This window comes from Erpetoichthys calabaricus, chromosome 10 (genome assembly GCF_900747795.2).
Source record: "Erpetoichthys calabaricus chromosome 10, fErpCal1.3, whole genome shotgun sequence".
Taxonomy (NCBI): domain Eukaryota; kingdom Metazoa; phylum Chordata; class Cladistia; order Polypteriformes; family Polypteridae; genus Erpetoichthys; species Erpetoichthys calabaricus.
In genome coordinates, this window is record NC_041403.2 from 88600407 (window position 1) to 88612921 (window position 12515).

Sequence of the window (12515 nt, forward strand, 5' to 3'; positions counted from 1 at the left end):
ATCAATTGGGTGTGGCATCCCATGTTGTTCCCTGCCTTGGACCCATTACTGCCAGTTTAAATTAAAATGCTAAGGATTAGAATTTTGCATCTTGCAAGTTTTATATAATACTGGTATAGTTTCCTTTAACACTTAATACTAACATCTAGCCAAAGGCCATATTTACTATTTAGCAAACTCTTGAAAAACAAAGAACAAATAAATCAGGCTTACTTTGAATTAAATCAAAATAGATTATGGTGTGACTGTGTGTGTGTTTATGTTTTGTGTGTCTCTATTCATCAATGATAGACAGGAAGAAAAATAAAGAATGGAACTGAGGAGCTTTTCTGTAAATATAAAGAGCAACAAGGAATGTACAACAGCAGGCTCGGTGAAACAATAAAAAGCATTCTTGTGCCTAAAACACAGAAAAGCAAATTAAGAAAGTGTAGCCATCACAGAGGCAGTTCAGAGAGGGAAAAAAAATCTGGAAAAAAGACACAGAGACAAACAATTGACCTGAGGCTCTTATAAATGTAAAAAGAAGTGGTATAATTTCAAGTTATAGATATAGAGGTGAAAAAGGACAATTAGCAAAGAATTAGGATTACAAAAGAGGTTTAGCAAATCTATTAATATAAAAATTTAAACAATAAACAAAAGCATCATTGTAGATTAGAAATACAAACACCCTAAGAAATGAAAATTTCAGCATAATGGTCAATGTATTTCTTTATTTATGACAAAATATACCTTTGCATATGCAAAAAAACAAGTAAATGCAATTCACAGGGAGTGTAAAACATTTGTGAAAATGTAAAGCACTACTTTGTTAAGAGCAGTAATTATCCAGAAGAGACATTCAGGAATGAGGCTATCAGGAGACATCCAGGGGAGTTTGCCCATGGCACTGTTTATGTTTTCATATCTACACTTGCCTGCCTTCTTTGGACGGTTAGTTAAGCTGAGCCACCCTGCAGATAAATACCTCTCTAAATTAGCCAAAAACAGTGGTGCAAGCAAAAAAGAAAAGAAAATATATAGCTGATTATATAATAAAACTAGTCATTAACAATAAGTGCATGTCAAGTTGAAAAAAAAGGCAAAAGCAACATTTACTTAAGAATATGCAGCTTCTCAAACGTACATTTATCTGTATATTAAAGTAAACAGATGTTCTGAGCCAGTAAACAAAAAAATATATATATTGGAAAATCAGATTTTGAATAAATATGTGTATGAATATATATTTATGAAGGTGCTCAAATGAACACAGACTTGCTAAATACAAAAAAAAAAAAAAACAATTCAGGGGATAACACATGAAGAGGCCCCAGGACATCACAAGGCCAACATAGTCAATTCAGAATCAGTAATAAAATCCTTGTATTTGATTTTAGGGTTTCAAGAATATAGGAAAAATGCTTTGAAAGCTGTTGGTTCATTGTGAAATGGGGTAAAAGGTTGGATAAGTAGCCATCTCAAGCCAAGCAAAAACTGGAAATTGGGTGCCTGGTCTACATTATATTTAGTACATAGCTCAGACACGGGAAGGAATTTCATGAGTTTAATAGCACTTCCTAGGGTACTACAAATGGTAAAACACTCTCAAATATATATTTGTTACAGTACTAACAGCTTGGAGGAAGGGAGTGGAAATCTATGTTCAACAACCAGACATCAAATTTCTGTATTAGTAAAGGAGTCACTTCATATTTCTACTCTTTTGGATGCAACGGGAACATCTACAAGAAAGTGTTGTGATAGAACAAGTAAACTAGGGGAATTCCTGGTTTGTAGATTACTGTGTGTAGAATTTATGAGAGGGTCAACACTCAAATGATTCACTGAAGCTAACAGATTTTGAGTGAGAAGATAAGTCTCAGTCAGAGGTTACTGGTAGTAAAGGAATATGCCCAGGAAAAAGACAAGCAAAGTAGAAAGTGGAATGCCTCTTCCATCCAAAGTGGTAGAGATAATCATTAATTTATGTTGATCCACACCAGGCAATACATTTACAGCTTCATTTTGTGAATGCTTTTCACTACCCTGTTATTCTCATATTTGTACATATAGTAGCATACACCAAGGTAAATTAAGAGACAATTTTGCATGTCTACAATTATTATGACAACAACAGGGAGGTGTGAGATGGCCTTGAGATATAACCCTTAGTTTAGATATATTTATTATGAAATGAGTGTTATTCATATTATATTAAACAGTAGTGTAGCTCATTTGGCACATCTGTTTGTTTATCAAATACCATAACTACAATACAAAAGCTAGAAAGGACAGAAAACGTGTTGATTTTTTATTCCTGCACCTAACCTACTGAATAATCCTTCAGACTGCCAAGCTACTTTTAACTTAGACATTAAAATTGTCTTGTCATGAAATAGTACCAAGCAACAGTACTAATTTTATTCATTACCTAAAAGGACACAATTAAGACTATTGCAATGGAATACAAATGTCTGTTTATAAACTTAAAATAAGATTGTACTTTTAAGAATTTGTCTAAATAAAGTGCAGCTCCTGCACAGAGAGAAATGTAGACAGACAGATAAATAGCAGTGGCTGTATTCACTAGGCACATACTTTTCCTGAAATAAAGTACAAGAAAAAGAACCTATTTCCATATTGTTTTGCAGTTACCTTTTTTTTTTTTTTTTTTTTTTTACAAGAGGAGATCCACTCAGAATAGGTATTTATTAATGAAGAGGCATCAGTGAAGAGGTATACTTACTGTAGGGAACGCATTCATATTGGACTTCTAGATATTTATATGTTCCTGGACAAGGGTCAGGAAACACGTCTGACCCAGTAATCACAACACACTGCGTTCGGTTATTGCACCTGTTTTTAAAGAGAGACAGAAAAAAAGAAAAGAAAAAAGAACAGCAAGGTAATTATTCAAAGCTCTTCTTTTAATTTTCAAGTTAACATGGATTTGCCATAATTCACTGCAGCATGCTTTCACACTTGGCTGACAATGATCAATAAAATGACAGAGCTAATTAATATTAAGTTAGACAACACCAGCAAACAGCACATTGTCCATCCTAACCAACAATCTCATTTGTTTAGTAAGAGATTTCCTCATCTGAATATTTTCAAAAGGCACAGATGCTTGTTTTGAAAACTATTAATGTTGGCTGATATTTGTGTTAAGGTAAATATAGAATGAATGCGCTGAAGATTACTGTCAATCACTATAACTCGTTTTTGTTTTATAGACAGAAGACTCTTCACTTAAATGAAAATATAGGTAGACATTAATCCATGCAGGAGTTTGTACTAAAGCTATTTTATTACTGACCCCAGCATCTTCTATTTCTGTCAGCCTACTTTTTATGAAGTAACAAATATAACTCCTCTCTTGTAGTTGGTAGGGAATTGCTTTGCTCAAAACCTTGAGTACTATTGCAGACAATGCTAACCATCATCACCCTCTTGAAAATACATTTAGGAAAACTTCAAATAGTCTGGTAAAAATAGTAACGCTGTTGTTCTTGCAAAACTGTGAAAGCGGTTTGTGGGACTTGTGAAGTAATGATTAAAATTTAGGAGGATTAAATGTAATGACATTCAATCTAGAATGTCGACATAACTGTAACAAGCATTTCATCTGTCATTTAGATACAGAGAAAGTCATTTGTACAAGAACTGTTACGGATGTTAATTAATTATTTCTTTCCAAGAGTTGTACCTGATTTAATTACAAACTGTTCTCAAGTGCAGACTGCCTGCATGATTAAGAGGAACTGTCTTCTAGTTTGTTTTTGTTTGTCAGGGTTTTACCATTAGGGGGGAATATTCCCACATGGGATCCAGCACAGAGGTGTTAAAGCTCCAGTAGATTGTTTACAGTTTTCAAATGAATCACCTGATGTTGTTCAAAACACACTCAAGGTACAGTAGGGGATGTGTGTGCGTTGCTACAAATCAGCCAAACTCAAACTAAAGGTGCACTGAGACTTGAAAAAAGAAAACTATTTATATATTTATTTTGTATTTAAGATGAGTGGACAGCTGTGTTCCTTCTCAACCATCTTAATAAGTTGTAGACAATCGTTAAAAAATATTTCAGGGCTGATAAATACATGGAGATAAACACAAAACAGAAAGAGACAGAGAAATGTCACAAAGGAAACACTGGCTAAACACTGCACCACCACACCATCTATATTTAAGTTAGTACTTTATATTTTATGTCATAAACTGCATTCCTTTTTCGTTGCTCCCTGTTAGTCATAATTACAATTTACAAAGTGCATCGTGTAGAGATAAGACTTTATGTGTAATCTATAGTGTGAGCTGTCCTTAATCAATAGTCTTGTTCTGCTGATTTAGCAGTGACTTCTGGTTTAGCAAGATAACATTTGTTTCTCTTGTAATGCTGAAGAAACCATTGGGGATCTTCAACTGATCATTAGATATGCTACAATAAAGGTTTGGGAAAACATTTTTTCCCTTCCAATTCCTCCTATCACTTTCTCACTTCTTTGCCACTGCGAGGTATAGAGGCACAGTGATTAGGGATGCTGCTCAGTGATTAAACATCCTATATTCAAATCCCAAGCCCAGTAGTATATAGCCTTCATGTTCTAGCTATGTAGTGCAGGTTTTCATTTCACATCTCCACAGTCAAGTATATTAACTGCTAAATCAACCTGTTCTGTGTGAATTTTGGAGTGTTTGCGAAATTGACTGACGCCCTGTCCAGTGATGGTTTTGTTTTGTATGTAATGCTAAAGGGATATGCTCTTGTTTTTGAATGACCCTGAGGTGGTTTCAGTGGGTTTCAGAATATTAGATTATGCCCCATAATCAACTGTATTTCCCAGTCATCACATTACGACTGCCACTGTCCTTGAAAAATCAGCTGTAGCATTTTTTTCGATTTGCCATTAAATGTTACCAGAAAATACACTTATCATAGAATAGGAAGTTTTTGATCGGTTCTTAAAGCAATTAATCTTCCAACTGTTTCTCTATCAATAAGTAAAATCAAAAATAAACTATTATTCTTGTAGATGAACATTTTCAACAGACCTTCCTACATGTTTCTATCACAAAATGTATGAATTTTGTGATAGAAATAAAAAAAAAAAAAAAATTGATGACAGCAAAAAATACGGAAATCTCTGCACTGCAAAACTGGGTAGCTGTGACCAAGCAGCCTAAATTCACACAAAAAGACAGGCATAAAATGGGGAAGAAGGAATGTAATTTGCACTGTGTCATGAAACACAGCATTAGCTGCATTCCAAACACTGTGCATCTCTCCTAGCCATACTGCATTCTCCAAGGGTTTGTGGAGGAAAAAGGGAGGGCGATAAGGGAGTTCTCTTGATCAACAGACTTCTTTCTTGAAGACAGATGAGAATAGAAATGTTATAAAAACAAGTGCCTTGAAATGACAAACACTTTACCATGATAGCTCTGATACCAGAAAAGCTGTGTAATTTTAGTGTATGTGTAGCCAAAGAATTTTCATGCAGGTTATTAATGACTTAACTCCAAATATTACTTAAAAACATATTTAAGGTATGTTTTACAAGGACAGTGTTCATATTGAATAGAGTGGGGGTGAAAAAAACGGTTGTATAAATCTATGCAAATATCTCAATAGAAATTTGCAGCTATTTACTGTTATAAAAGGTATTGTGTCTATTTTTAAACTAACTAAATATAAGATAAAAAATACTTTGTTATAACGGAAAGAGGCAAACAAACAAAATTAAAATTCATAGTTGTAAGGATTTATTTCCAAATGCCAGTAGCAACTTTTTAACTTCACCTGTGGTATTTTATTTAGCTTAAATCATTCAGCAGTGTATTTAGAGAAGCCCAAGAAGATAAAAATTAAGTCACGTGCCGTTTAATTTATTTGCTTATCATTTTCAGAAAATGAGAAAAAAAAGATTTGGTAAATAAAAAAAGGCAACTAGTAATTGCCTAATTTACATAAATATTCATTCAGTCTTGTGACCTACCACTGCAAATTGGTGCCAAAGGGACATTACATTACACCATGGAAAGAATTAAGACATTTAAAATTTGTTAATATACAACAATAATGTGTCAGGACCAACAATATGAAACAATAAAATAAATATTTTTACTGTGATTTATACACTAAACAACTATTTTTAAGAGAATTATGTAGGCAGACATACTATATACAGTATATTTACTAAAATAAAAAGTGAAGAGTTTAATTTCCAGATCAGGCTAAATGTTTCTGAAACTTTCATGGGTCATATTTGCTCCATTCTTTGAAGGAACATTTACAACTTGAAGATCATTTAATGGACTAGGCACCAGTGCCTCGCACTTTAAAGAAAACATGCAGTTTTCTGTTCTGTTAATAATCCACTCACAGAATTTAACCCAGTAATAAAGCAATAGAACCAACATTTTTGATGATTTTTGCCAAAACCCCCCCCCCCTTTTTTTTTTTTTTAATTTACTCTTGAGACTTGTATTTTCCTCTTCAATTGCACTGTATATACGCACTACTAGTCATGTTGTTGTCTACCTGCTATGGCTGAAAAAGTCTCCTGGGATCACAAGGATAATAAGCAGAATTAATGTTAACATAATTTTAACGTTATCAAGATAACTTTCTACATAAATCATATTCATCTACCTGATGTAACACTAATAGTTAAGATGTTATGTAAAAACAGACTCAAAGTCAAGTGTATATATACAGCAGTACCATACAGATATTCAAGCAATGCATTGAATTCTTCTTATTTTGGTAACATATAATTTTGGAAAATTCTAGTGTTAGAAAATACATTTCAATAAACCTAAAAACTGAAATGGTTAAGAATCAATATGCTCAAGCTGATGACATTTATAAAGTAATCTATCATGTCTTGCCAAATACACACACAAATAACAGGTTACCAAGAAATACAGATAGAATTTATTTTATATGGTGCCTTACTATAGTGAGCACAATCTAAAGTGGTTTTGAAATATACAGACTGCTTCTGAGAAGCTTTAAAACCCAGAAGATCTCTGAATGTAACATTACCGCTATGAAATCTTTGTTTAGTCCAGGACCTAATTCTTGATCACCCTCTTCTTTTGTTGTCCTGTGCATGAATTTCTCTAAATAAGAGATTTTCTGCTTTAATACCATATCTTTCAGAAAGTTTCTCTAGTTTTGATGAAGCATTTTATACAAAAACAAATGTAACATTCAAAGAATTGCAATAGAAGTTAACATACTTGAAGCAGCACTTTCAAAACAGTATAGTTGTTTACATATATTTATATTTATTTCTGGAGCACAGGCCGGTTAATTAACTGCTCAGGGTACACAGTGAAGTGCAAGCAAGGAGACTTATCTGCAAGCTAGGATGCAAGTTCAATGCCTTAGCAACTAGGTTACGCTACCTGGATGTGCAGTCAGGAAATTAAAACGCATATAGAGACAGCGTATCTATTCTACGCAAGGTATTATAATCAGCATGGAACATACACTATCTATCATTGCGCCACCAAGTATATAAAACAACTGATACAATGTTTACTTCATATAGTACCTTTCATATTGGTGGAAAAATAGCCACACATTTCTACAAACAAAATTCAAATCAAGTAAAATAACTCACAGGTACAATATTTAGCACTAGTGGAGATTAACCTCATGACTTACTTCCGGCTGTGCATTTCTTTACAGATGTCAGGCCACCTTATGCCTAACAAATAAGAAATTCAGGTGGGATCTAAGTATAACAATGCTTCATTTAAAACACATCAAGTAGTTTAACCTACCCAACTTTGGTTTCTCAAATTCTGCTCTAATCTTTTAAATCACACCAAAATATTCATCACATAACCCTGTCAGAGAGACCTGCCTTCATGGAGTCTCATGTTCACACTATTAAATTCGTGGTGTTAGCCTAATGTAATACGACAGTTGATTTAATGTGAGTCTTTTTGTATTGAAATAAGCACTATGCTGACAGCAGGAAGTAGCTGATAAGAAAGTAACGCAGTACTGCTGATCACATTTCTGATAACACGAGCTTCAGCCCAGATTGCAGTCTTTTTTTTTTTATATTTACATTTATTTATATTAAATAGTAAATTATTAAACCACTTATATTGAATAGTATTACCAAGCACAGGACATCTTTTAGTATAATAGTAAAATAACCATGAACACTTTAAATGGGTTATGAAAATGTGTCTTTACAACTGTATAATATATGTACATCCAAATAGATGTTCCCCATGCTGTCAGTAGGGCAACCATTGCACTGTCATTTGTAGGGCACCTGAAACCCTGTGCATATTTAGCTGTCTGGTGCTTGAACAAAGCAATTTACACCATAATTAACATGCTGCTGAGAATTAGTAATGGGTGACAGCAATGACATATCAGTTTAATGTTTGCAAGGGGAATATGCCATAAGGAGTTTCATGTCATCAACACTAAATTGCTCTGCGTTTTAATTGTGATACAGTATTGTGATAAAGAACTTACAGACAACCTAGAATTTCAATTTGGTTCATCGATTGTTGTGAAAATATCTTTTCTCATAGTCAAGGTGTAAACATTCCCGGGCACTTCCAGCATTGCCAGCTTATGGGTCAGTAATGAAATGGAGCATGTTGCATATAAATGTAATGAATTATTATTATTATTATTATTATTGAGAAGTAGCCATCACATTCTACACTGTGATTATATGTTCTTCTATGGGTATGTAATAAAAACGAACAGATCGAGCTGCATAAATGTAAAAATCTTCAGTATATTACAACAAAAACATAAATCTCAAAATGACGATTTTACAACTGACAAAAAGATTAATATACTGTATTTCATTTGCTAACGAACTCTGTGAAAATTTAGATTTGTTTTCAGGATTATGATTACCAGTTCAGAAAAACAAACATAAGCAACAAGTAATAAAGATGCTTAAATTCTAAACAGTCATAACTGAATTTTTCCTTGCAAATATTTCTTTTTCCTGATTTTACTGTTATTATTATTCCTATGTCTGTGAACTGAGGTAACATTTTCACGAAATGCTGTCAATTGATTCAACAATATCACCACACCATTCTGCAATCTTTTATATTTCCACCAAAATATTATGTTAAAAAGCTGAAAAGGGAAGCAAAGACCATGTATAACCAAATATAGCCAGTGTCATGTGTGTGCGCATGGGGGACAGGTTAAGGGGTCAGGCGATGGTAATAACCCACCAAACCAGGTGTTGGTACTGTGGTTCAATACATTCTCTCTTCCTCCCTCTGCAGAACAGAAGCCTAACCACCACTTCACTGCTGATGTTACTTCTGTTGTCTGCCCTCCTGCATTCTCCTCATCCTGTCGAAGACCTAAATATTCAAAAGGGCCTCCAACCTACTGCAGTTTGACCTAGAACTATTGCCTGCAAAGATATTTCCACTATTCTTTACCTTGCAGGCATTTAATATACAGGGTTCACCCAGGATGGTGCTCCCCAACTCTTTAACTTTGTTTGTCTCCTCTTTTACACTGGCATAGTCGGCAGGATTTTGCTGGGAAAATGAGTATACAAAAGGACTTGGTCACTACTGGAACAACTGCGAACACCTCATTGCACTCCCTGAGGGTCCAAGTGGGAGAACTGCGGACTCCGCTTGCAGAGGCAGAGGTGTGCACTCAAGCTTGTCATGTGCCCTGTTCCAGGTATGAATACCATTACGACTGAGCAACAATACTGAGGCGTGCTTTTAAATCATTGAATGCACAGCTATTCATCACCACTGGGAGCGTATTGAATGGGCGCACATTCTGGCACAATTCCTGACCGGAGACAAGCAGCGGGCTTATTACGACCTCGATGAGCGAGCAACTACTAATTATGAGGGCCTGAGAGCTGAGGTGTTGCTGGACTAGCAGGCAAGATCATGTTGGGAGTTGTGTTTCAACCCAGAGAGGCCAGCTTGCTCCTAAGCCTTTGAGATCTGGGGTAAAGTAGGGATGGTGGCTGAGGCCCGATTGCATGTCACCAAGATGATAGTTGAGAGTGTGGCATGCGATATACTATTGAACGCCCTCCCAGAGGCTCTCACCCAGCCGGTCCCTCATAGCAGCCCTCAGGTTGCAGAAATGGCCTTGATCCTCTCCAACGGGACGCTTCACCAAACCTCCGCCCACCTGCCACAACAGAGAGCCCGTGGCTAAGCTGACAGAGAAACAGAAACAGCTGTTTCAGGTGTGGGGAGGTTTGACATTTTATACTGCCCTTACCTTGTTGAGCTGATTGACTGCAGCTGGACGTGAGGAGGAAGGCACTGTGCACTCAGCAACCGCTTAACCCTTCCCTTAACCTGGGTGGTGGTGATTTGTGGGCATAGTACCTTATGGATACTGGCAACAATGCTTCCATCATTGCTCAGAGTTACATTCTATCGCGACAGTGGAATGCCAACTCGTTAAATCTAACAATGTATCCACGGAGAAACCCAAGGGTACAAATCTGCCTCATGTGTCATCAGCTGCAAAGGAGTAATCCACACGCTTAAAGTTGCAGTTATGCACAATCCACTTTATGCTGCAATACTTGGACAGGACTGGTCAGATAGTAAAAAATGTGGTGAAGCACTGATCACCACTGGGAAAACTCTGGATCTGGCCACAAGGTGAAAACCCATCTCAAGCTATCTCTATGCTGCTCTCTCAGCCAGCACAGGAGAACGATCATGTGGCTACCTGAGATGATGCCGCGCCAAATTGAGCCAATGCCTTCATTGAGACAGAAGTCGTGATGCCACAGTCGTCGACAAAGCCCCTTGAGATCCCCACAGATCTGCTGTCCGCTTTACATTTTCAATTTAGACAAACTCTAGCCTCCTTTAAAAGGAAACAGCATTCCCAAAAATGTTGGTGTCTTGATTGACAAATCATTGTTAAGAACAAAATGTGGCACCTGTGGCATGGAATAATCAGTACAATGCCTATTATACAGAGTAGCTGAACATAAGGGTGAGGTGAGAACTTTGTTGCTGGTTCCGAAAACCTACCGGCAGCATGTTTGCAAGTTAGCACATGCCCACCTGGAGAGCAAGAAGCTCTGTTTCTTTTGGCCAAGGATTAATAAGGAGGTCAGAATGTCAATTACAGCAGATTCATCGGAAGGACTATACTCCTCTTGTCCACATGCCACTCATCGACATCCCGTTTAAGCTCACAGGGGTTGATACTATAGGTCTTCTTGATCCCTCAGCTAGAGGACACAAACATATTTTAGTCCTCATACACAATGCAACGTGATATCTGGACACTATGCCTTTGAGAGTAGCCAATTCCTTAAATACCACACAGGAACTGCTAGGGGTCTTTGTGTGTGTCAGCATCCCTAAAGAAGTCTTAACAGACCAAGGGATGCCCTTCACTTTGGAGACGTACAGGGAAGTTTCAAGTAGAATGGTTCAACCAAACACTGAAGCAAATGCTTTGCAAGGTTGTCAGCAAGGATGGAAAGAACTGGGACCAATTACTTTCCCCCATCTTATTTGCATACTAAGTGGTCCCCCTTTAATTTACTATATGGGCGTCAACCCTGGGGACTGTTAGACATCTTAAAAGAAGGTTGGGAGGATGAGGCCCTCCCAGGTGCAAATATTTTGGAAAATGTCGCACAATTATGGGATAGGTTTGATAAAAATTAGACCCATACTAAAAGAGAATATGGAACAGGCTCAATCATCTCAGGCCCGCTGTTACAACTGTGGAACAAGCCTACATGAGTTTCAGTCTGGAGATCGTGTTATGGTACTCATTCCCACATCGCATTCTAAACTTTTGGCACACTGGCAAATGAAGTTAAGGAGAGAAAAGGGATGGTCGATTATTTGGTGAAACAGGTGAATTGTCGTCCCACTAAATGGGTATACCATGTAATCCTGCTGAAGCTGTGGAAGGCAAGGCAGCCTGACACCTACTCCACTCAGCACCGTTCTTTCTTTTCTCATGGAACATCCCTTAATATAGCCCTAATTTGACGGCCCAGCAAACAACAAGAACTTGAAGCAGCTATCCTGTCTGTCTCTGAGGTGGCAAACAAATTACCCTGCAGAACCTCCCTGATTACACATGACATCATAATGGAGCCTGGGGTTATCATCCGAGAGTACCTGTACAGACTTCCGGAGGCAAAGCTTACAGAAGTGGAGCTTGAGATCCAGCGGATGCTTGATGTAGGTATTAGAGGGGAAAGTTTTAGTCCCTGGTCCCATCGTGCTGCTCCCTAAGCCTAACGACAGTTGGCGCTTTTGCAATGACTTCCAGCAGCTTCTCTCTTGCTTCGAAGATTATCCAGTGCCGCAAGTGGATGAGTGCCTCAAGTAGCTTAGTAAAGCTCAGTATCTGACCACCCTTGACATGACAAAAGAGTACTGGGAAGTTCCTTTAAATGATTAAGACATGGAAAAGACAGTGTTTACTATCCGTAGTGGACAATGATAGATAGATAGATAGATAACTTTATTAATCCCAAGGGGAAATT

At 36.8% G+C, this 12515-nt stretch overlaps 1 protein-coding gene across 18 annotated transcripts in view; it reads right to left on the bottom strand.

The window, feature by feature from the left end:
* Nucleotides 1-12515, bottom strand: part of adgrl2a (adhesion G protein-coupled receptor L2a) — a 191856-nt gene that overhangs the window by 74929 nt on the left and 104412 nt on the right. For all 18 annotated transcript variants that reach the window (XM_051933233.1, XM_051933225.1, XM_028811563.2 and 15 more), the window contains exon 4: nt 2732-2841. In XM_051933233.1, coding sequence (XP_051789193.1) covers nt 2732-2841 — 110 coding nt within the window. The remainder of the gene's footprint in view (nt 1-2731; nt 2842-12515) is intronic.